The sequence below is a fragment of the Coregonus clupeaformis genome, chromosome 7 (genome assembly GCF_020615455.1).
Source record: "Coregonus clupeaformis isolate EN_2021a chromosome 7, ASM2061545v1, whole genome shotgun sequence".
Taxonomy (NCBI): Eukaryota; Metazoa; Chordata; class Actinopteri; order Salmoniformes; family Salmonidae; genus Coregonus; species Coregonus clupeaformis.
Window position 1 is genome coordinate 10723739 of NC_059198.1, and position 26026 is coordinate 10749764.

The 26026-nt window shown below is 43.4% G+C and overlaps 3 protein-coding genes across 3 annotated transcripts in view; all 3 read right to left on the reverse strand.

Moving 5' to 3' along the window:
• Nucleotides 1–827: 827 nt before the first annotated feature.
• Nucleotides 828–2308, reverse strand: LOC121570437 (C-C chemokine receptor type 3). The gene is made up of 2 exons (XM_045221607.1): nucleotides 2244–2308; nucleotides 828–2154 (listed from the first exon to the last, which is right to left on the reverse strand). Exon 2 carries the CDS (start codon nucleotides 2129–2131, stop codon nucleotides 1067–1069), a length of 1065 nt encoding a protein of 354 aa, XP_045077542.1. The 5' UTR covers nucleotides 2132–2154; nucleotides 2244–2308; the 3' UTR covers nucleotides 828–1066.
• A 7436-nt stretch (nucleotides 2309–9744) lies between these two features.
• On the reverse strand, nucleotides 9745–11448 carry LOC121570436 (C-C chemokine receptor type 3-like). Its single transcript, XM_045221608.1, has 2 exons — nucleotides 11384–11448; nucleotides 9745–11294 (listed from the first exon to the last, which is right to left on the reverse strand). Exon 2 carries the CDS (start codon nucleotides 11269–11271, stop codon nucleotides 10207–10209), a length of 1065 nt encoding a protein of 354 aa, XP_045077543.1. The 5' UTR covers nucleotides 11272–11294; nucleotides 11384–11448; the 3' UTR covers nucleotides 9745–10206.
• A 10938-nt stretch (nucleotides 11449–22386) lies between these two features.
• LOC121570435 (collagen alpha-1(XXI) chain-like) overlaps nucleotides 22387–26026 on the reverse strand; it is a 50777-nt gene continuing 47137 nt past the window's right edge. The window contains exons 22-28 of the mRNA XM_045221018.1: nucleotides 25557–25601; nucleotides 25075–25107; nucleotides 24499–24645; nucleotides 24331–24385; nucleotides 23669–23863; nucleotides 23197–23274; nucleotides 22387–22867 (exon numbers count right to left, since the gene is read on the reverse strand). Coding sequence (XP_045076953.1) covers nucleotides 22677–22867; nucleotides 23197–23274; nucleotides 23669–23863; nucleotides 24331–24385; nucleotides 24499–24645; nucleotides 25075–25107; nucleotides 25557–25601 — 744 coding nt within the window. The 3' untranslated portion in view covers nucleotides 22387–22676. The remainder of the gene's footprint in view (nucleotides 22868–23196; nucleotides 23275–23668; nucleotides 23864–24330; nucleotides 24386–24498; nucleotides 24646–25074; nucleotides 25108–25556; nucleotides 25602–26026) is intronic.

The window sequence follows — 26026 nt, forward strand, 5'->3', positions numbered from 1 at the left end:
TTGGCGAATGTGTCCACTCTGGTCTTGGCACAGATACAGTGCGGGTGTAGCCTACATGAGATTAATATGGACAAAAAAGCAAGATTATTTTTATTTGTCAAACGGCAGCCAAGCATTGATCATCATGTCACCAGAATAAGACCCCCAGAAAAAGTTTCCGCTGCCATTTCTCGCATAATTGATTTAGCAGAAAACAAAAAGATCCCACCTTGTCTAGCGTATTTTATTTTGTAGACATTTGGAAAAGTTACCGACAAATTGGCTGTTTTCATCAGGCCTGTCGTGACATTTTTTATCCGACATGTACTTTACTCAGTTGGATGGAAACTTGGTTTGTGTAGACAAACACTGGATGGAGACCAATTACTGTTTTGCAGATTTAATGACGAACTGATCACATCTACAGCCATGCATCAACTCAACTACTTCCTGTTCTCTCCCAACTATTAACCAACATCTGACCAATCAGAATAGAGCAAAGTAGTTAACTAGCAATTGCTAGCTAGATAATCAGAATTACACAACATTCCCTTAGAAAATATTAATATCTTGTTAAATAATTCTACCTTACCATAGAATTCTAAAGCAATCACAATGGAGGACATACAATTTGAAACAAACTGTTCAATTCAAGTCAATACACTTTATTATCATCCAAGGGGCAATTATTTTGGAGGTTAAAAAGTGACAGGGTGACAACACAACCAACAACATACTGTATGTTGCTTTGGCATTCATGGAATAGGCATTTTCAAAACATGCAACGTTTGGTCCCATTGCTAGCTAATGTTAGCCAGAGGCAAAATGTAAACATAGAATGAGTGCCCATTGTTATGACGCATTAAGTTAGGTCTTAATTTGTTGTACTGTCACAACTTTTATAAAGCCCTTTTTACATCAGCAGTTGTCACAAAGTGCTTTGCAGATATCCAGCCTAAAACCCCAAAGAGCAAGCAATGCAGAGGCACAGTGGTGAATAGCCACACACATTTTTCAAGATTCATTAACCAATATGAGACTTCTAGACATTCATTCATGTACATTCCTGCGCCACAGGGCTCCTATATCATACCTGTACATCTGTTTGACTAGTCATACCCACTTGAAGGTTTCTAATATGTGACAGTGTCCGGCTACCATTGATTGAGACATGGTTCTTTAGACACGGCATATGTTTCTGCAGCAGAATCCAGAAGTGGTTCTGGAATTTTCTACCCACAAAGGTGTAGAAGGCAGGATTGATACAGAAGTACAGATATGTGACCATACGAGTAACTTGCAGCGCATAGTCAAGTTTACGGACTTTCACACAGTCGACTTCATCCGCTTGAAGCATCACAACCACATTATAAGGAGTCCAGCATGCAAAGAACAGCAGTACTATGACAAATATGAGTCTCACCGTCCTGTACTTGTTGGTCATCCTGGAGGCGATGACGGTCAGGCAGATCCTAATGTAGCAGTAAAAAACAACAATGAGAGGAAATAGGAAAAACAAACCTAGCTGGAGGTATCGCCCCGACAGTTTCAATACCTCAAAGTCAATCGATTCTGAGGTACCAACCTCCTCACACACCAACCCCTGGGAGTAATGCTCGGCCTGGTCATAGAGTAGAAACGGCTTGATGCACGCCAGGAGGCTGATGCCCCACACAGCGGCGGACGAGGCGAGGGCGTAGCTCCTCCGACGTAGCCTGGTGGATGGCACGGCGTAGACCACCGCCAGGTACCGGTCAAATGTCATGAGGGTGAGGAACAGGATCGAGCTGTAGAAACCAAGGAAGTAGGCGCTGCCCACGATCTTACACCAGGCCCGGCCGAAGACCCAGCTGGACTTGTGGTGGTATACGGCCCAGAAGGGCAGACCGGACATGAAGACCAGGTCCGACACCACCAGGTTGAGGAGGAAGATGTTCCCCACCGTGTTGAGTTTCTCGAACTTGCAGAGGATGTAGAGGACCAAGCTGTTTCCCACCACGCTCAGTGTGAATATCAGCAGGTAGAAGGTGGAGAGTTTGACCCCAAAGTCGTGGTTAGTTTCTCTGTTGCAAAACGGAGCGTCCGTCTCTGAGCTGTAGTCCGGGTAGCCCGCTGTTGTCTCTCCAAAAGAGGAGTTCATTTCCATTTCCATTGCTTGGTGTGTTTACTCAAAACCTGTCAAAACATTGTCAGCTCTTACAGTGAACAACTTATTTAAATCAGCAGAAATTGAGTGAGGAAAATATCAATTTTAGCTGGCTTACCCAAAACTTTTGGCTGGAGTGTTTACTTGCTTGGGGCAAGTAAAGGGAAACGTTTATTTGTCTTCGAGTGAGACTCAGCCTAGGTTAGGAAATACACAGGGGAGGGGTGTGTGTGTGTGTGTGATGCATATCCTCTGAATCAGACCTTTGTCATCTAGCCTTTAGAGTTTCTTTCTATTCTGTCCTAATTTTCACCTTCTAACAATCATTGCACATTGGTGTATTGTACATAGGATGAATTTCAAATCAATCTCTAGCTCCTCCCTTATGCACCTCTGAAGATTTGAAAGGATTAGACAGGTTCATCCAATATGTCAGAGAAATCCATCCAGCCTATCAGAGGGAAGTATGAGGCTATTGCTACTTTGGCATACCCAATTCTAATGTAATGTTTTCAGATCTAGGCCTACATGAAGTGTCTGTATTAGGGGCTAGGGGGTTGCTTTAGTATTCAGAAATCATGTCCTCTACCTCTATTGTAGATAGAATATTTTACATTTGTAACATTTAAGTTCTAATTGTCATCATTTCAAGGCCCTTTCATGTTAAAACTTCACCACTAGATGTCCTCTTCCTCCCAGACTGAAGACTGCATACAGACTGCAGCAATGTAGACCTGAGACATTACAAAGCTATGTAAAATCAAATCATTTTGTATTATGCGCCGAATACAACAGGTGCAGACATTACAGTGAAATGCTTACTTACAGCCCTTAACCAACAGTGCATTTATTTTTAATGAAAAATTTAAATAAAACAACAAAAAAGTGTTGAGCAAAAAAGCAGAAGTAAAATAAAATAACAGTAGGGAGGCTATATATACAGGGGGTACCGGTGCAGAGTCAATGTGCGGGGGCACCGGCTAGTTGAGGTAGTTGAAGTAATATGTACATGTGGGTAGAGTTAAAGTGACTATGCATAAATAATTAACAGAGTAGCAGCAGCGTAAAAAGATGGGGTGGGGGGGCAGTGCAAATAGTCCGGGTAGCCATGATTAGCTGTTCAGGAGTCTTATGGCTTGGGGGTAGAAGCTGTTGAGAAGTCTTTTGGACCTATACTTGGCACTCCGGTACCGCTTGCCGTGCGGTAGCAGAGAGAATAGTCTATGACTAGGGTGGCTGGAGTCTTTGACAATTTTGAGGGCCTTCCTCTGACACCGCCTGGTATAGAGGTCCTGGATGGCAGGAAGCACGTACGTACGCACTACCCTCTGTAGTGCCTTGCGGTCGGAGGCCAAGCAGTTGCCATACCAGGCGGTGATGCAACCAGTCAGCATGCTCTCGATGGTGCAGCTGTATAATTTTTTTGAGGATCTGAGGACCCATGCCGAATCTTTTTCAGTCTCCTGAGGGGGAATAGGCTTTGTCGTGCCCCTCTTCACGACTGTCTTGGTGTGTTTGGACCATGATAGTTCGTTGGTGATGTGGACACCAAGGAACTTGAAGCTCTCAACCTGTTCCACTACAGCCCCGGAGATGAGAATGGGGGCGTGCTCAGTCCTCTTTTTTTTTCCTGTAGTCCACAATCATCTCCTTTGTCTTGGTCACGTTGAGGGAGAGGTTGTTATCCTGGCACCACACGGCCAGGTCTCTGACCTCCTCCCTATAGGCTGTCTCATCGTTGTCGGTGATCAGGCCTACCACTGTTGTGTCGTCGGCAAACTTAATGATGGTGTTGGAGTCGTGCCTGGCCATGCAGTCATGGGTGAACAGGGAGTACAGGAGGGGACTGAGCACGCACCCCTGAGGGGCCCCCGTGTTGAGGATCAGTGTGGCAGATGTGTTGTTACCTACCCTTACCACCTGGGGGCGGCCCGTCAGGAAGTCCAGGATCCAGTTGCAGAGGGAGGTGTTTAGTCCCAGGATCCTTAGCTTAGTGATGAGCTTTGAGGGCACTATGGTGTTGAATGCTGAGCTGTAGTCAATGAATAGCATTCTCACGTAGGTGTTCCTCTTGTCCAGGTGGGAAAGGGCAGTGTGGAGTGCAATAGAGATTGCATCATCTGTGGATCTGTTGGGGCGGTATGCAAATTGGAGTGGGTCTAGGGTTTCTGGGATAATGGTGTTGATGTGAGCCATGACAAGCCTTTCAAAGCACTTCATGGCTACAGACGTCAGTGCTACGGGTCGGTAGTCATTTAGGCAGGTTATCTTAGTGTCCTTGGGCACGGGGACTATGGTGGTCTGCTTGAAACATGTTGGTATTACAGACTCAGTCAGGGACATGTTGAAAATGTCAGTGAAGACACTTGCCAGTTGGTCAGCACATGCTTGGAGCACACGTCCTGGTAATCCGTCTGGCCCTGCGGCCTTGTGAATGTTGACCTGCTTAAAAGTCTTACTCACATCGGCTACGGAGAGCGTGATCACATAGTCATCCGGAACAGCTGGTGCTCTCATGCATGCTTCAGTGTTGCTTGCCTCGAAGCGAGCATAGAAGTGGTTTAGCTCGTCTGGTAGGCTTATGTCACTGGGAAGCTCGCGGCTGTGCTTCCCTTTGTAGTCTGTAACAGTTTTCAAGCCCTGCCACATCCGACGAGCGTCAGAGCCGGTGTAGTACGATTCAATCTTAGTCCTGTATTGACTCTTTGCCTGTTTGATGGTTCGTCGGAGGGCATAGCAGGATTTCTTATAAGCGTCCGGGTTAGAGTCCCGCTCCTTGAAAGTGGCAGCTCTACCCTTTAGCTCAGTGCGGATGTTTCCTGTAATCAATGGCTTCTGGTTGGGGTATGTACGTACGGTCACTGTGGGGACGACATCATCGATGCACTTATTGATGAAGCCAGTGACTGATGTGGTGTACTCCTCAATGCTATCTGAAGAATCCCGAACATGTTCCAGTCTGTGCTAGCAAAACAGTCCTGTAGCTTAGCATCTGCGTCATCTGACCACTTTTTTATTAACCGAGTCACTGGTGCTTCCTGCTTTAGTTTTTGCTTATAAGCAGGAATCAGGAGGATAGAGTTATGGTCAGATTTGCCAAATGGAGGGCGAGGGAGAACTTTGTACGCGTCTCTGTGTGTGGAGTAAAGGTGGTCTAGAGTTTTTTTTCCTCTGGTTGCACATTTAACATGCTGGTAGAAATTAGGTAGAACGGATTTAAGTTTCCCTGCATTAAAGTCCCCGGCCACTAGGAGCGCTGCCTCGGTGAGCGTTTTCCTGTTGACTTATGGCCTTATACAGCTCATTCAGTGCAATCTTAATGCCAGCATTGGTTTGTGGTGGTAAATAGACAGCTATGAAAAATATAGATGAAAACTCTCTTGGTAAATAGTGTGGTCTACAGCTTATCATAAGATACTCTACCTCAGGCGAGCAAAACCTCGAGACTTCCTTAGTATTTGATTTTGTGCACCAGCTGTTGTTTACAAATATACACAGACCGCCCCCCTTGTCTTACCGGAGTCAGCCGTTCTATCCTGCCGATGTAGCGTATAGCCCGCTAGCTGTATGTTATCCATGTCGTCGTTCAGCCACGACTCGGTGAAACATAAGATATTACAGTTTTTAATGTCCCGTTGGTAGGATAACCGTAATCTTAGGTCATCCAATTTATTTTCCAATGATTGAAGATTGGCTAATAGGATTGATGGAAGAGGCAGTTTACTCGCTCGCCGTCGGATCCTTACAAGGCACCCCGACCTACGTCCACGATATCTGTCTCTTCCTCATGCGAATGACGGGGATTTGGGCCTTGTCGGGTGTCTGTAGGATATCCTTTGCGGCCGCCTCGTTGAAGAAAAATTATTAGTCCAATACAAGGTGAGTAATCGCTGTCCTGATATCCAGAAGCTCTTTTTGGTTATAAGAGACGATGGCAGAAACATTATGTACAAAATAAATTCCAAATAACGCGGAAAAACACACATAATAGTACAATTGGTTAGAGGGCTGTAAAACGGCAGCCATCTTCTCCGGCGCCATTAAATGTTGACACACGCCTCATGCACATACGCATGAGTTGTCTTTCCACTGAAGAACCACAACAGACAGCATTATCTCCTCACTGAAAATGCTCTCTGTTATTATATAGAATATGATCTCTGACTATATGAACTACGCCTGCCAGAAGTAATGTCTTAAAAAAAGGTTCCTTCGACTAAAAGTGGCGCAGTGGTCACTCTCCCAAGTGGCGCAGTGGTCTAAGGCACTGCGTCGCAGTGCTAGCTGTGCCACTAGAGATCCTGGTTCGAATCCAGGCTCTGTCGTAGCCGACCGTGACCGGGAGACGCATGGGGCGGCGCACAATTGGCCCAGCGTCGTCCAGGGTAAGGGAGGGAATGGTTGGCAGGGATGTAGCTCAGTTGGTAGAGCATGGCGTTTGCAACGCCAGGGTTGTGGGTTCGATTCCCATGGGGGGCCAGTATAAAAAAAAAATGATGTATGCACTCACTAACTGTAAGTCGCTCTGGATAAGAGCGTCTGCTAAATGACTAAAATGTAAATGTAAAACGTTGACCAAATAAATGGTATCTACAGTAAACTTGTGTATGGGAGTATTCTCATGAGGAACTAAAGTATATGGCCTTTATTCACAGCACAATAAGGAAAGAAAGCATTATTTTTTTATTCACCTTTATTTAACCATAATGGTGTGTTGCTTTAACCATGTGTGTGAGGTGTATACTTTTGCTTCAAAGTAGATTTGTTTAAGACTACCATGAAACAATCTGTGACCCTGATTTTGCCCGCTGCAATAAAAGGTTGGTTCTACTTCCTTTTATCTGTATTTCTGGTTAAATTGATGCAATAATCTAAGCCTTAAAAAAAGAAAACAACTGCACCATATCAGATATAATTTGAAATGTATTCCATTTTGAGTTTGCATCCCAATATTGCACTTTATGTACGTCACATGATGAAATATAAAAAAAAAAGTTTCACAGAACTAATGTTTATGAATTATGAAATTATAACACATGCAGTATTAATAACATTCCACCCATGAGGACACTAAAGGGCGATTTGGTCAGTTGACTGCAGGAAAGGACTACCTAAAAATATAGAATGTGCAGGAATGCTCTTTTAACTTGTACAATTCTCATGACAAATGATTAGTCTATATTCTGCTCTGACTTGTCTCCACCCACTGGTTGAATCAACGTTGTTTCCACGTCATTTCAATGAAATTATGTTGAACCAACGTGGAATATACAGTACCAGTCAAAAGTTTGGACACACCTACTCATTCAAGGGTTTTTCTTAATTTTTACAATTTTTTACATTGTAGAATAATAGTAAAGACATCAAAACTATGAAATAACACATATGGAATCATGTAGTAACCAAAAAAAGTGTTAAACAAATCAAAATATATTTTATATCTGAGATTCTTCAAATAGCCACCCTTTGCCTTGATGACAGCTTTGCACACACTTGGCATTCTCTCAACCAGCTTCACCTTGAATTATTTTCCAACAGTCTTGAAGGAGTTCCCACATATGCTGAGCACTTGTTGGCTGCTTTTTTCTTCACTCTGCCGTCCGACTCATCCCAAACCATCTCAATTGCGTTGAGGTCGGGGGATTGTGGCGGCCAAGTCATCTGATGCAGCCCTCCATCACTCTCTTTCTTGGTAAAATAGCCCTTACACAGCCTGGAGTTGTGTTGTGTCATTGTCCTGTTGAAAAACAAATGATAGTCCCAATATGCCCAAACCAGATGGGATGGCGTCTCACAAAGACACGGTGGTTTGAACCAAAAATCTCCAATTTGGACTCCAGACCAAAGGACAAATTTCCACCGGTCTAATGTCAATTTCTTGTGTTTCTTGTCCCAAGCAGGTCTCTTCTTATTATTGGTGTCCTTTAGTAGTGGTTTCTTTGCAGTAATTCGCCCATGAAGGCCTGATTCACAGTCCCCTCTGAACAGTTGATGTTGAGATGTGTCTGTTACTTGAACTGTGTGAAGCATTTATTTGGGCTGCAATTTCTGAGGCTGGTAACTCTAATGAACTTATCCTCTGCAGCAGAGGTAACTCTGGGTCTTCCTTTCCTGTGGCGATTTATTTGAGCTGTTCTTGCCATAATATGGACTTGGTCTTTTACCAAGTAGGGCAATCTTCGATATACCCCCCTCCTAAGAAGGAAAGAAATTTCACAAATTAACTTTTTAAGAAGGCACACCTGTTAATTGAAATTAATTCCAGGTGACTACCTCATGAAGCTGGTTGAGAAAATGCCAAGAGTGTGCAAAGCTGTCATCAAGGCAAAGGGTGGCTATTTGAAGAATCTCAAATATAAAATACATTTTGATTTGTTCAACACTTTTTTGGTTACTACATGATTCCATGTGTTATTTCATAGTTTTGTTGTCTTCACTATTATTCTACAATGTAGAAATAAAGAAAAACCCTTGAATGTGTAGGTGTGTCCAAACTTTTGACTGGTAGTGTATGTTGAGTTGACTTATGTGCCTAGTGGACAGCTATCTCAAATCAAATACAATTTTATTTGTCACATGCACCAATTACAACTGGTGTAGACTTTACTGTGAAATGCTTGCAACAATGCACAGTTTACAAATAATAATTATTCTCTAGCTTCCTATTTGCTCAACTTCCTCCCTGGTTGTAGAGGGATTTGGTTCTGTAGTTTGAGTGTTCTTTATATGGTGGATTGAAGACTCTCTATAGCTAGGTTTCCATCCAAATGGTGACGGATCATGTGAATATTCTAAAGTGTGTATAAAAACAAGATGTGCATTTTTCCACCAGAGATGTTTCCATCAATATGACTTGTTGCGGTTAGAAGGCGGTGCGTGATGATGTAGTGCACATAAAAATAACCTTTATATTTCCATGTACCAATAAAACATTTTTTTTACATTGGTTTCCATCTCATTTTCAACTGTACTGATGGTTGTCAGAATTATTTTGGCGAATGTGTCCACTCTGGTCTTGGCACAGATACAGTGCGGGTGTAGCCTACATGAGATTATTATGGACAAAAAATCAAGATTATTTTTATTTGTCAAACGGCAGCCAAGCATTGATCATCATGTCACCAGAATAAGACCCCCAGAAAAAGTTTCCGCTGCCATTTCTCGCATAATTGATTTAGCAGAAAACAAAAAGATCCCACCTTGTCTAGCGTATTTTATTTTGTAGACATTTGGAAAAGTTACCGACAAATTGGCTGTTTTCATCAGGCCTGTCGTGACATTTTTTATCCGACATGTACTTTACTCAGTTGGATGGAAACTTGGTTTGTGTAGACAAACACTGGATGGAGACCAATTACTGTTTTGCAGATTTAATGACGAACTGATCACATCTACAGCCATGCATCAACTCAACTACTTCCTGTTCTCTCCCAACTATTAACCAATATCTGACCAATCAGAATAGAGCAAAGTAGTTAACTAGCAATTGCTAGCTAGATAATCAGAATTACACAACATTCCCTTAGAAAATATTAATATCTTGTTAAATAATTCTACCTTACCATAGAATTCTAAAGCAATCACAATGGAGGACATACAATTTGAAACAAACTGTTCAATTCAAGTCAATACACTTTATTATCATCCAAGGGGCAATTATTTTGGGGGTTAAAAAGTGACAGGGTGACAACACAACCAACAACATACTGTATGTTGCTTTGGCATTCATGGAATAGGCATTTTCAAAGCATGCAACGTTTGGTCCCATTGCTAGCTAATGTTAGCCAGAGGCAAAATGTAAACATGTTACTGAAACTAAATGTAGAAAAAGAATGAGTGCCCATTGTTATGACGCATTAAGTTAGGTCTTAATTTGTTGTACTGTCACAACTTTTATAAAGCCCTTTTTACATCAGCAGTTGTCACAAAGTGCTTTGCAGATATCCAGCCTAAAACCCCAAAGAGCAAGCAATGCAGAGGCACAGTGGTGAATAGCCACACACATTTTTCAAGATTCATTAACCAATATGAGACTTCTAGACATTCATTCATGTACATTCCTGCGCCACAGGGCTCCTATATCATACCTGTACATCTGTTTGACTAGTCATACCCACTTGAAGGTTTCTAATATGTGACAGTGTCCGGCTACCATTGATTGAGACATGGTTCTTTAGACACGGCATATGTTTCTGCAGCAGAATCCAGAAGTGGTTCTGGAATTTTCTACCCACAAAGGTGTAGAAGGCAGGATTGATACAGAAGTACAGATATGTGACCATACGAGTAACTTGCAGCGCATAGTCAAGTTTACGGACTTTCACACAGTCGACTTCATCCGCTTGAAGCATCACAACCACATTATAAGGAGTCCAGCATGCAAAGAACAGCAGTACTATGACAAATATGAGTCTCACCGTCCTGTACTTGTTGGTCATCCTGGAGGCGATGACGGTCAGGCAGATCCTAATGTAGCAGTAAAAAACAACAATGAGAGGAAATAGGAAAAACAAACCTAGCTGGAGGTATCGCCCCGACAGTTTCAATACCTCAAAGTCAATCGATTCTGAGGTACCAACCTCCTCACACACCAACCCCTGGGAGTAATGCTCGGCCTGGTCATAGAGTAGAAACGGCTTGATGCACGCCAGGAGGCTGATGCCCCACACAGCGGCGGACGAGGCGAGGGCGTAGCTCCTCCGACGTAGCCTGGTGGATGGCACGGCGTAGACCACCGCCAGGTACCGGTCAAATGTCATGAGGGTGAGGAACAGGATCGAGCTGTAGAAACCAAGGAAGTAGGCGCTGCCCACGATCTTACACCAGGCCCGGCCGAAGACCCAGCTGGACTTGTGGTGGTATACGGCCCAGAAGGGCAGACCGGACATGAAGACCAGGTCCGACACCACCAGGTTGAGGAGGAAGATGTTCCCCACCGTGTTGAGTTTCTCGAACTTGCAGAGGATGTAGAGGACCAAGCTGTTTCCCACCACGCTCAGTGTGAATATCAGCAGGTAGAAGGTGGAGAGTTTGACCCCAAAGTCGTGGTTAGTTTCTCTGTTGCAAAACGGAGCGTCCGTCTCTGAGCTGTAGTCCGGGTAGCCCGCTGTTGTCTCTCCAAAAGAGGAGTTCATTTCCATTTCCATTGCTTGGTGTGTTTACTCAAAACCTGTCAAAACATTGTCAGCTCTTACAGTGAACAACTTATTTAAATCAGCAGAAATTGAGTGAGGAAAATATCAATTTTAGCTGGCTTACCCAAAACTTTTGGCTGGAGTGTTTACTTGCTTGGGGCAAGTAAAGGGAAACGTTTATTTGTCTTCGAGTGAGACTCAGCCTAGGTTAGGAAATACACAGGGGAGGGGTGTGTGTGTGTGTGTGATGCATATCCTCTGAATCAGACCTTTGTCATCTAGCCTTTAGAGTTTCTTTCTATTCTGTCCTAATTTTCACCTTCTAACAATCATTGCACATTGGTGTATTGTACATAGGATGAATTTCAAATCAATCTCTAGCTCCTCCCTTATGCACCTCTGAAGATTTGAAAGGATTAGACAGGTTCATCCAATATGTCAGAGAAATCCATCCAGCCTATCAGAGGGAAGTATGAGGCTATTGCTACTTTGGCATACCCAATTCTAATGTAATGTTTTCAGATCTAGGCCTACATGAAGTGTCTGTATTAGGGGCTAGGGGTTGCTTTAGTATTCAGAAATCATGTCCTCTACCTCTATTGTAGATAGAATATTTTACATTTGTAACATTTAAGTTCTAATTGTCATCATTTCAAGGCCCTTTCATGTTAAAACTTCACCACTAGATGTCCTCTTCCTCCCAGACTGAAGACTGCATACAGACTGCAGCAATGTAGACCTGAGACATTACAAAGCTATGTAAAATCAAATCATTTTGTATTATGCGCCGAATACAACAGGTGCAGACATTACAGTGAAATGCTTACTTACAGCCCTTAACCAACAGTGCATTTATTTTTAATGAAAAATTTAAATAAAACAACAAAAAAGTGTTGAGCAAAAAAGCAGAAGTAAAATAAAATAACAGTAGGGAGGCTATATATACAGGGGGGTACCGGTGCAGAGTCAATGTGCGGGGGCACCGGCTAGTTGAGGTAGTTGAAGTAATATGTACATGTGGGTAGAGTTAAAGTGACTATGCATAAATAATTAACAGAGTAGCAGCAGCGTAAAAAGATGGGGTGGGGGGGGCAGTGCAAATAGTCCGGGTAGCCATGATTAGCTGTTCAGGAGTCTTATGGCTTGGGGGTAGAAGCTGTTGAGAAGTCTTTTGGACCTAGACTTGGCACTCCGGTACCGCTTGCCGTGCGGTAGCAGAGAGAATAGTCTATGACTAGGGTGGCTGGAGTCTTTGACAATTTTGAGGGCCTTCCTCTGACACCGCCTGGTATAGAGGTCCTGGATGGCAGGAAGCACGTACGTACGCACTACCCTCTGTAGTGCCTTGCGGTCGGAGGCCAAGCAGTTGCCATACCAGGCGGTGATGCAACCAGTCAGCATGCTCTCGATGGTGCAGCTGTATAATTTTTTGAGGATCTGAGGACCCATGCCGAATCTTTTCAGTCTCCTGAGGGGGAATAGGCTTTGTCGTGCCCTCTTCACGACTGTCTTGGTGTGTTTGGACCATGATAGTTCGTTGGTGATGTGGACACCAAGGAACTTGAAGCTCTCAACCTGTTCCACTACAGCCCCGGAGATGAGAATGGGGGCGTGCTCAGTCCTCTTTTTTTTTCCTGTAGTCCACAATCATCTCCTTTGTCTTGGTCACGTTGAGGGAGAGGTTGTTATCCTGGCACCACACGGCCAGGTCTCTGACCTCCTCCCTATAGGCTGTCTCATCGTTGTCGGTGATCAGGCCTACCACTGTTGTGTCGTCGGCAAACTTAATGATGGTGTTGGAGTCGTGCCTGGCCATGCAGTCATGGGTGAACAGGGAGTACAGGAGGGGACTGAGCACGCACCCCTGAGGGGCCCCCGTGTTGAGGATCAGTGTGGCAGATGTGTTGTTACCTACCCTTACCACCTGGGGGCGGCCCGTCAGGAAGTCCAGGATCCAGTTGCAGAGGGAGGTGTTTAGTCCCAGGATCCTTAGCTTAGTGATGAGCTTTGAGGGCACTATGGTGTTGAATGCTGAGCTGTAGTCAATGAATAGCATTCTCACGTAGGTGTTCCTCTTGTCCAGGTGGGAAAGGGCAGTGTGGAGTGCAATAGAGATTGCATCATCTGTGGATCTGTTGGGGCGGTATGCAAATTGGTGTGGGTCTAGGGTTTCTGGGATAATGGTGTTGATGTGAGCCATGACAAGCCTTTCAAAGCACTTCATGGCTACAGACGTCAGTGCTACGGGTCGGTAGTCATTTAGGCAGGTTATCTTAGTGTCCTTGGGCACGGGGACTATGGTGGTCTGCTTGAAACATGTTGGTATTACAGACTCAGTCAGGGACATGTTGAAAATGTCAGTGAAGACACTTGCCAGTTGGTCAGCACATGCTTGGAGCACACGTCCTGGTAATCCGTCTGGCCCTGCGGCCTTGTGAATGTTGACCTGCTTAAAAGTCTTACTCACATCGGCTACGGAGAGCGTGATCACAGTCATCCGGAACAGCTGGTGCTCTCATGCATGCTTCAGTGTTGCTTGCCTCGAAGCGAGCATAGAAGTGGTTTAGCTCGTCTGGTAGGCTTATGTCACTGGGAAGCTCGCGGCTGTGCTTCCCTTTGTAGTCTGTAACAGTTTTCAAGCCCTGCCACATCCGACGAGCGTCAGAGCCGGTGTAGTACGATTCAATCTTAGTCCTGTATTGACTCTTTGCCTGTTTGATGGTTCGTCGGAGGGCATAGCAGGATTTCTTATAAGCGTCCGGGTTAGAGTCCCGCTCCTTGAAAGTGGCAGCTCTACCCTTTAGCTCAGTGCGGATGTTTCCTGTAATCAATGGCTTCTTGTTGGGGTATGTACGTACGGTCACTGTGGGGACGACATCATCGATGCACTTATTGATGAAGCCAGTGACTGATGTGGTGTACTCCTCAATGCTATCTGAAGAATCCCGGAACATGTTCCAGTCTGTGCTAGCAAAACAGTCCTGTAGCTTAGCATCTGCGTCATCTGACCACTTTTTTATTAACCGAGTCACTGGTGCTTCCTGCTTTAGTTTTTGCTTATAAGCAGGAATCAGGAGGATAGAGTTATGGTCAGATTTGCCAAATGGAGGGCGAGGGAGAGCTTTGTACGCGTCTCTGTGTGTGGGGTAAAGGTGGTCTAGAGTTTTTTTTCCTCTGGTTGCACATTTAACATGCTGGTAGAAATTAGGTAGAACGGATTTAAGTTTCCCTGCATTAAAGTCCCCGGCCACTAGGAGCGCTGCCTCGGTGAGCGTTTTCCTGTTGACTTATGGCCTTATACAGCTCATTCAGTGCAATCTTAATGCCAGCATTGGTTTGTGGTGGTAAATAGACAGCTATGAAAAATATAGATGAAAACTCTCTTGGTAAATAGTGTGGTCTACAGCTTATCATAAGATACTCTACCTCAGGCGAGCAAAACCTCGAGACTTCCTTAGTATTTGATTTTGTGCACCAGCTGTTGTTTACAAATATACACAGACCGCCCCCCTTGTCTTACCGGAGTCAGCCGTTCTATCCTGCCGATGTAGCGTATAGCCCGCTAGCTGTATGTTATCCATGTCGTCGTTCAGCCACGCACTCGGTGAAACATAAGATATTACAGTTTTTAATGTCCCGTTGGTAGGATAACCGTAATCTTAGGTCATCCAATTTATTTTCCAATGATTGAAGATTGGCTAATAGGATTGATGGAAGAGGCAGTTTACTCGCTCGCCGTCGGATCCTTACAAGGCACCCCGACCTACGTCCACGATATCTCTGTCTCTTCCTCATGCGAATGACGGGGATTTGGGCCTTGTCGGGTGTCTGTAGGATATCCTTTGCGGCCGCCTCGTTGAAGAAAAATTATTAGTCCAATACAAGGTGAGTAATCGCTGTCCTGATATCCAGAAGCTCTTTTTGGTTATAAGAGACGATGGCAGAAACATTATGTACAAAATAAATTCCAAATAACGCGGAAAAACACACATAATAGTACAATTGGTTAGAGGGCTGTAAAACGGCAGCCATCTTCTCCGGCGCCATTAAATGTTGACACACGCCTCATGCACATACGCATGAGTTGTCTTTCCACTGAAGAACCACAACAGACAGCATTATCTCCTCACTGAAAATGCTCTCTGTTATTATATAGAATATGATCTCTGACTATATGAACTACGCCTGCCAGAAGTAATGTCTTAAAAAAAGGTTCCTTCGACTAAAATGTTGACCAAATAAATGGTATTTATGCAGTGGGCTGAATCAGGGTCACACAGGGTGTTTCTTGGTAGTCTTAAAGAAATCTACTTTGAAACAAAAGTATACACCTCACACACATGGTTATGGGCTTAAAAAAAAGAAGACAACTTTACCATGTCAGATATAGAGTTGAAATGTATTCCATTTTGAGTTTGCATCCCAATATTGCACTTTATGTACATCAAATACGTTTTTATTTTTTTTGACTTTACTGTGAAATGCTTGCAACAATGCACAGTTTACAAATAATAATTATTCTCTAGCTTCCTCTTTGCTCAACTCCCTCCCTGGTTGTAGAGGGATTTGGTTCTGTAGTTTGAGGGTTCTTTATATGGTGGATTGAAGACTCTCTATAGCTAGGTTTCCATCCAAATGGTGACAGATCATGTGAATATTCTAAAGTGTGCATAAAAACAAGATGTGCATTTTCCCACCAGAGATGTGTTTCCATCAATATGACTTGTTGCGGTTAGAAGGCGGTGCGTGATGATGTAGTCCCGAGTGGCGCAGTGGTCTAAGGCACTGCATCGCAGTACTAGCTGTGCCACTAGAGATCCTGGTTCGAATCCAGGCTCTGTCGTAGCCGGCCGTGACCGGGAGACCCATAATTGGTCCAGCGTCATCCAGGGTAGGGGAGGGAATGGCCGGCAGGGATGTAGCTCAGTTGGTAGAGCATGGCGTTTGCAACGCCAGGGTTGTGGGTTTGATTCCCACAGGAGGCCAGTATGGAAAAAATATATTTTTTAAATGTATGCATTCACTAACTGTAAGTCGCTCTGGATAAGACCGTCTGCTAAATGACTAAAATGTTAAATTAAAATAACCTTTATATTTCCATGTACCAAAAAACAAAAAAGTCAAATGGGTTTCCATCGCATTTTCAGCTCTACTGATGGTTGTCAGAATTCTTTTGGCGAATGTGTCCACTCTGGTCTTGCACCTGCACAGATACAGTGCGGGTGTAGCCTACATTACATTATTATGAACATACTGTATGTTGCTTTGGCATTCATGGAATAGGCATTTTCAAAGCATGCAACGTTTGGTCCCATTGCTAGCTAATGTTAGCCAGAGGCTAAATGTAAAAAATAATGAGTGCCCATTGTTATGACGCATTAAGTTAGGTCTTAATTTGTTGTACTGTCACAACTTTTATGAAGCCCTTTTTACATCAGCAGTTGTCACAAAGTGCTTTGCAGATATCCAGCCTAAAACCCCAAAGAGCAAGCAATGCAGAGGCAGAGGCACAGTGGTGAATAGCCACACACATTTTTCAAGATTCATTAACCAATATGAGACTTCTAGACATTCATTCATGTACATTCCTGCGCCACAGGGCTCCTATATCATACCTGTACATCTGTTTGACTAGTCATACCCACTTGAAGGTTTCTAATATGTGACAGTGTCCGGCTACCATTGATTGAGACATGGTTCTTTAGACACGGCATATGTTTCTGCAGCAGAATCCAGAAGTGGTTCTGGAATTTTCTACCCACAAAGGTGTAGAAGGCAGGATTGATACAGAAGTACAGATATGTGACCATACGATTAACTTGCAGCGCATAGTCAAGTTTACAGTCTTTCACACAGTCGACTTCATCCGCTTGAAGCATCACAACCACATTATAAGCATGCAAAGAACAGCAGTACTATGACAAATATGAGTCTCACCGTCCTGTACTTGTTGGTCATCCTGGAGGCGATGACGGTCAGGCAGATCCTAATGTAGCAGTAAAAAACAACAATGAGAGGAAATAGGAAAAACAAACCTAACTGGAGGTATCGCCCCGACAGTTTCAATACCTCAGTCAATCGATTCTGAGGTACCAACCTCTTCACACACCAACCCCTGGGAGTAATGCTCGGCCTGGTTGTAGAGTAGAAACGGCTTGATGCACGCCATGAGACTGATGCCCCATACGGCGGCGGACGAGGGCGTAGCTCCTTCGACGTAGCCTGACAACTTGCAGAGGATGTAGAGGACCAAGCTGTTTCCCACCACGCTCAGTGTGAAGATCAGCAGGTAGAAGGTGGAGAGTTTGAGCCCAAAGTCGTGGTTAGTTTCTCTGTTGCAGAACGTGCATCCGTCTCCGAGCTGTAGTCCGGGTAGCCCGCTGTTGTCTCCCCAAAAGAGGAGTTCATTTCCATTGCTTGGTGTGTTTACTTAAAACATTGTCAGCTCTTACACTAAACAACTTATTTAAATCAGCAGAAATTGACTGAGGAAAATATCAATTTTAGCTGACTTTGGCTGGAGTGTTTACTTGCGGCAAGTAAAGGGAAAAGTTACTTTGTCTTTGAGTGGGACTCAGCCTAGGTTAGGAAATACACAGGGGAGGTGTGTGTGTGATGCATATCATCTGAATCAGACCTTTGTCATCTAGCCTTTAGAGTTTCTATTCTGTCCTAATTTTTACCTTCTATCAATCATTGCACAATCTCCCCAAAAGGTTGAAACTAACTGTAGCATCAGATGAATGCAACCTACAGTGTAGAGGTTCTCTTCAGCTCAGTTGTTAGAGCAAGACGCTTGCAATGCCAAGATGGTGAGTTCAGTTCCCGGGACAACCCATTTGTAAAAAATGTATGCACACATGACTAAATCGCTTGGGATAAAAGCGTCTGTTAACTGGCTTATATAATTAGTGAAATGGTATGCACTCTCCATTTTTCAAACATGTAGGCATGAATGGAAGGAGGAAGTTAGCTACACACCCTGCATATTTGAGTCAGGAGTAGTGTTTATTTCCAAACGGCAACGTTTTACAGTAATCAAACGCTGGTAGAGCAACCCACATGATCATAATGGGTCATTCTACAGAAGGGGTGCAAATTGGGGGTTGAAAAAAAAATCACATGGTATGTGTCTTATGTATCCTACTTTCAGCACACGTCTTCCAACATATGTCAGGTAGATATATACACTACTAAAACACTTTGTTTGTATTGCCTATAAGTTAAAATTGAAGAAAACCTTTGGTTTCCACACCATTTCATTGAATTTAACATTGCAGAACCAATGTTATTTTTGTCAACTTAAGTTCCCAATTTTTATTTTGAAAATAAAAGACAAATGGCATGGACAAAATCATTGCCACCCTTTGGCCAAGATAACTCCAATTGCTGCACCTTTCTAGATAGTAATTTGCCCACTTTTCAGCAGCAAACTGCTCTAATTATTCAATGTTTGAGGGGTGCCCTCCAACTGCTGTTGTCAGTTCTCGCCATAGGTTTTGGATGTGATTCAGATCCGGGCTCTTCACTGGTCACTCCAGAACAGTCCAGTGCTTCTTCTTGAACCATTCCGGGGTGCTTCTGATGTGTGTTTGGGGTTGTTGTCCTGCTGGAAGACCAACAACCTTCAACAGAGACCCAGTTTTTGGACCCTGGGTTGAACATTGCATTCCAAAAACCCTTGATAATCTGCTGATTTCATGATGTCTTGCACACGTTCAAAGCCCCCAGTACCAGAGACAGCAAAGCAACCCCACAGCATTACCGATGACCAAACTAAGCATTCAATGAAAAGAACACCCTACAATCTAACATGGGGAGGTTTGTAATGCTGTGGGGTTTCTTTAGCTGCCTCTGGTACTTGAACATGTGGAACACAATGAAATCAGCGGATTATCAAGGTGTTTTGAAGTCTATGTTCAACCTAGTGTCCAAAAACTGGGTCTCCATCACAGGAGGTTGGTGGCACCTTAATTTGGAAGAACGGCTCGTGGTAATGACTGGAGCGGAATCAGTGGAATGGTATCAAATACAAATACATGGTTTCCAGGTGTTTGATGCCATTCCATTTGCTCCATTCTGGCCATTATGAGCCGTTCCCCCCTCAACAGCCTCCACTGGTCTCCATTGAAGGTTGTGTGTCTTCCAGCAAGAAAACGACCCCAAACACAAATCAAAAAGCACCCAGGAATGGTTTAAGAAGAAACGCTGGACTGTTCTGGAGTGGCCAAAGAAGAGTCCAGATCTGACTCACATCTACCCCTCAAAGAGCTTGCTGCTGAAGAGTGGGTCAAATTGCCAGTGGAAAGGTGCAGAAAGCTCATTAATGCTACACAAAGCATTTGTCAGCAGTTATCTTGGCCAAAGGCTCTGCAACCAAGTACTAGTTCTAGGGTGGCCAAAAAATATTTTCCATGTCATTTGTCTTTTTTTTCTAAATTAAAATAGTAAACTTAAGTTTACAAAAATACATTTGGTTCTGCAATGTTGAAAATCCAATAACATGGTGTGGAGACAAACTTCTCAATTTCAATTTATTTTAGAAGAAATTGGGAATGATTTAAGAAAAGTGTAACTGTATTTACCTGAATTCCTTACCACCCCACTAAATCTTTCACTACCGAAACATAATGAAAAAAGTTGCAATAAAGGGAGAACCATTCACAGTAGTGATGATTGATTAACCTTCTTTTAATTAATTAATTTTAGAATTGTAAGTTGCTTACCAAATTAACAAAAACTGTACCTTTTAATTGAATTTAGATCATTATAATCTCTATACATGAAGATTTACCAACTTGCTCACTAATTTTCTCCAAAATGTTTGCAGACAGACTACTCACCATGTGGCCATGCTGGAGAAGGGTGCAATCCCATCACCTGGTGATATTTATAGGGTTGTGGCTTAAGGCAGTGTTTCCCAAACTCGGTCCTGGGGCACCCCCTGGGTGCAAGTATAGTTTTTTTCCCTAGCACTACACAGCTGATTCAAATAACCAACTCATCATCAAGCTTTGATTATTTGAATCAGCTGTGTAGTGCTAGGGCAAAAAACTAAATGTGCACCCAGGGGGGGCCCTAGGACCGAGTTTGGGAAACCCTGGCTTAAGGCACATTCATTCTACAGTCTTTTAATGTGAGTGTTTCAGTAGTGACATCAAAAGGTGGGACAGCATTTCTTTTTTGAAAGACATTTAAAAATAAACACAACTACTAATTAGATCAGTATATTTGAATGTAATAATAGAACAACTCAAGATGTTCTATTGAAATAAGTGTTAAATTTTTTTTGCTTTATTTTCAAACATGAAGTTTAGGAGTCAGGGTTTGGGACAGCCACTTCTCGATAGAAATAGCTGTATAAACAGTGACTTTGTACTATATTAATTTAACTATATGTTTGTTATTACCTTGGATTGAATGAGAGCATATCAGGAAGTAAATAAATGTCCTTAGTTTGGATACTTAACTGTTTTTTGCACCACTCATGCAGAATCACCCATATACAGTACAGTACAACCATATAACCACATAACAGTTGATGTAAAAGATGGAATCTTGGATATCATAAAATACATAAAAGCATATGAAAATATATTACAATATCTTAAATGTAAAAAAACAACAACACCAAAACAGCATAACCATTCATACACATGTCAGCGTCTGTCATATCCCATGGCACATCATGTAGCCCCTGTAGTTAAATCAGGAGGTATAGCACATTATGTAGCCCCTGTAGTTAAATCAGGAGGTATAGCACATCATGTAGCCCTTGTAGTTAAATCAGGAGGTATAGCACATAATGTAGCCCCTGTAGTTAAATCAGGAGGTATAACACATAATGTAGCCCCTGTAGTTAAATCAGGAGGTATAACACATAATGTAGCCCCTGTAGTTAAATCAGGAGGTATAACACATCATGTAGCCCCTGTAGTTAAATTAGGAGGTATAACACATAATGTAGCCCCTGTAGTTAAATCAGGAGGTATAACACATAATGTAGCCCCTGTAGTTAAATTAGGAGGTATAACACATCATGTAGCCCCTGTAGTTAAATCAGGAGGTATAACACATAATGTATCCCCTGTAGTTAAATCAGGAGGTATAACACATAATGTAGCCCCTGTAGTTAAATCAGGAGGTATAACACATCATGTAGCCCTTGTAGTTAAATCAGGAGGTATAACACATAATGTAGCCCCTGTAGTTAAATCAGGAGGTATAACACATCATGTAGCCCCTGTAGTTAAATCAGGAGGTATAACACATCATGTAGCCCCTGTAGTTAAATCAGGAGGTATAGTATGTTATGGTACATAAAGTATGGACAATGCAATATGAATCGTTTGGCTGTATCAAACAAATAACATGTTTTAACAAAGATTTGCAAAACACATTTGAGTTGTTCCTGAGGTTTAATTTCATTTATGGTATGGGTTTATAAAGGCACACGGTGAATTAATATATTATCTACAGTACAGTTTTCATAGTTGGGATACATTTTAAGCTGAAATACTCACAATGTTGTCTTGTAAGACGGGAAAATGCATAAGGCACTTACTGTATTAGCATATTCCGTGGTTGAATCCAGCTAGCCTGTTATTGTACTAATTAGCATTTACTCTGTGTTTACCTCAGCCCACAACATATTTACATTTTGGTATGCTGTAAAATATTTACATATGGAGGGCTTGACAACAACAACTTATGGTATGACATTTTTTAAATATGTTTCACACCCTGGTTTTACAAAACATGTTTCACTGGTGTACTGTAATGCCTCGTGTCCAGCAAGGAGGTAGCATTACAGTACCAAGGCAGTGCAATGTGTACAGGAGATAACATTTGCTCTTTATCAACAGTAAGACTCTGATGATTCTCATTGGATAATCACCATTAAAAGTCCAAAACATATGGTTTCTATCATTTATTCTGAAACCTACAAACATACAGTATATGAAGCCACGCATGTCTCAATATAGACCTAGCTTCAGTTAATCAGGACAAATATTTCCACTGAACAGCTGGGTGGACTCCCATATGCCTTAAAACAGGGTTTCCCAACCCTCTCCTCAGGGACCACCAGACTTTTCAGATATTTGTTGTAGCCCTAAATTGGTACACCTGATTCAGTTAGTCCTTGACTAATGGAATCAGGTGTGCCAGTTCAGGGCTAGAACAAATATGTGGAACGTCTGCTGGTCCCCGTGGAGAAGGCCTTAAAGCATGTGTGTCCAATCATATCTGCAAAGAGCAAGTGTGGGTGCAGACCTTTATTCCATATTCAGGTGTGTTAGCCTGCAGCTAAACACTGCCCTTTGCCGATAAGATTGGACATCCCTGTCTTATAAGTATGACGATGCATCTTGACCCCCACATTGAAGCCTGTCCTCCCTTCTAGGGGCCCCTTCCTCTCAGAAATTGGGCCCTTTGCTGTAGGGGTCGTTCCTGAGGTTGTAGGTCTGGTAGCAAGAAGACATGTCACACACTCCTGGTAGTCCTGATGACCCTTGTTTCCCTGGCATTCCGGGACTTCCTGACTTCCCAGGCATCCCCTGAGGGCCCGGGCGTCCGATGCCATCCGATCCGCGAGGCCCCTGAACTCCTGCCCGCCATTAAGGAGAAATACGGTAAGGGGATATGACTCCACAGAACGAGCAGTGTGTTTTCATGTTTCAGAAGAATCAATGGTGATGGTTTCGTATGGAGCTATGGGATATGAGGCTCTAGAATAACATTTGTGTCAGTATAGCAGGCTAGCTAGCATTTTATGCTCTCTGGAGGATACCTATTTAAAAGGCTCCAATCCCTGATAGAAGGGGTTTTAGCCTGTTCAAGGTCTGAATCCTTAAGTGCTAGTGCATGATGTATGGCTAATCAACAGCTAACATGTAGTTAGCGCCCAACGGTTGATTCACCGTTGTGTTAGCTTACCTGACTGTCCAGTAGGCCCTGGCGACCCTAGACGACCCTCTCCTTTGGTGCCTTTGAGTCCTCTTGGTCCAGTGTCACCTAAGGATGATTTATAATCATTATACTGTGTATCGAACCAACATGGCTCTAGCTCACCTGTTAACATAACATACTCCACTGTTACTTCAAGTGGATAACACTTTCTATGAAGCCCCTGTTGAACTGCAATGTATTTACAGTTGTGTATTGTATTACCAGCAAAGTGCTTTACAAGACTAGCTATAGTGTTCAGCTAATGGCTCCTTATAACCAATTATATAAATGCAGTCATCTCTATAATTCCGTACACATACGTGGTTCATAGGTGAATTATAGGGGAGTCATGTTTTACTTCCATATGTGTTACCATGTTATAATTACTTTATCCTAACCTGTAGCGTAATGCGCTACCAAACACTCAGTAGAGTCTTTGGGGTTTCTGTGCGGGTGTTACCTTTGACTCCCTGGGGCCCCTGCATGCCGGGGGGTCCTGTGTATCCTGGTGAGCCGATTCTACCGGGATAGCCCGGGGTTCCTGAGGAACCTTTGAGTCCTGGTGCTCCAGGCTGTCCCGGGGGTCCCTTCACCGTCTCACACGGCTCACATCTGCTGAGAGGGGCTAGTGTCTGCAGCAGCTGGGGGAGCTGATCTGGGAGGGCCCAAACACAATTTGGTTAATCAAATCAAAATTAATCAGTCAATCAATCAAGTTACTAAGGGAACCATTGTTTACAGTCATTAATATGTCTCATGATTTAAACTTCTTTATTTGAGTACACTTGGAAAAATAGCCCACATATTACTGGGGCAAAAATATTAATAGCACCGAATTCTGTTACCAGATAAACATATTGCTATTAACTGTAATATGATGCTGTAAGGATGTTACCGTTTTACCTTCCTGCCCTAACCAATACATATTCATATTGAACATGAATTTAAGGCGTAGTAGGATCGCTACACTCATTTTACATTTCAATATGTGTATTGTTTAATCCCTACAGTCTTAAGCTGCTGAGTCAACAACGAGCCGCACGCTTTCCAGCTTACTTCAATTTGCACTTTAGTTATTGACACTGCAGAGCTACCGCTGGGCGGGCAGTGACAGGTACTTACTCCGCAACACATCGCCGCAGAGCTTCATCAAGTGGTCATCGGAGGGAGGCTTCCCCTGTAAGACACAGATAAGGCCAAATGGGTAAGACGGTTGGCGTCTCGATGGCGAAGGTATGGAGAAACGGACAGGGCGCTTTTAGAGAAAGGTCAGGATTCAGGAAAACTCACAGGCTTCCCAGGGTAGCCCGTCATTCCCGGTTGCCCAGGCAACCCGTCCTCGCCGGGAGATCCCCGTGGGCCGGCGGCCCCCACGTGTCCCATGTCCCCTTTCTTCCCATCGGTGCCTCTGACACCGATGTCCCCCGTGATGCCTTTCTGATGATCGTGGGGAGAAATATGGTCACAAACTCTATAGAACTAAACAGAGTATAGGACCTTTGCATACAGAGCTCGGTTGCATTTAAAATGTCTGTCATAGCCTACAATATATTTGCCCTGAGAGTAGAAAATGAAGAACCGTTCCAGAATAGGTGTGCAAAGAAATCATAGTGGAAATATGCCGACATGTATCTTTTAAAATGTGAATGTTGAACTTCGTGTTCATGGGCCTTATGTGATATGGATTTCACAGTAGGTGTACTGTCATGTCTATTTATCTAGACCCTGCGGGTGTGATGTCGGAGGCTTCATCGTATGGCATGTTCAGTAGTATTCCTCAGCTCAGATGGCATGAGAGGATCTGGTCTCTGGTGTAGAATGAGGCAGAATGGATTATATCTAACGCAGCAGTGTAATTCTACAAACCTGTCCTTTGCCTCCCCTGAGCCCAGCTTCACCCTGGCAGAGAAGGAGGAAAATGAGGGAAAGAGCCTGTTAAAAAAGTTCTGCTTGAATATCAAAGAAATGCTCTCTTTCAGAAGCTCTTCATTCACTCTGCTCTGATAAAAGTATAAATATTTTTTCCTTGCTGAAGTCTTACTTACTACAGTTGATGCAGAGGTAAAAAAATTAATAAAATCGACATACTGTCGGCCTAATGCTGTTGTATATCAAATACGAGTCACAGCCAGTGCAATGGCCACAGGGAAAGTTATGACTTCAAATTGTTTACCCATAAATAGTGTTATGTAAAAGTGACAGGCTAATCCAGTGTGCCTGATATTGGCCGAGGCGCCATCTTTTTCTTTGGGGGGCTCTGTGAAGACCAAGGCATAAAAACGTATTGTGGTTGAAGTAGATATGATATCCACTGCCACCCAGTGGCCTGGTTATGTAACTGCACTCACCGGTATGCCGGGGTTCCCAGGGGCTCCATCGGTGCCTCGTTCGCCCTGGAACAAGATACAGGGATGGGGGGATGGATGATGGGAGTGGGGAGGAAGATAGGAGGCATCAGAGGAGGGTATAGGAGAGCACTCGCTACTAAAAGGTCATCATTAGCATTCACAGCCAAGGAGAGACGCAAGGGTCTCATTGACCTTTAAAAAACACATCACCTGAGTTTCCCCTACCTCCCCTCTCTTCCCTCTGCTCTGCTGTCTGCCTCTATCACGGTCGCCCCGCTGTGATCGTAAGGCTATAGGAAGCACAAATCAAAGCACAGAGCCAAAGAAACGACACTCTGTAGTCACAGCACAGGGTCCTTAAGGGAGGACTGACTGCGGTGCGAGAAAAGCTTTGTTCCTCGTGATTAAGACATGACTAACACTCATTGTTTTCTTGTCAGTGTCCTGGAGAGATATGAGTATGTACAGTG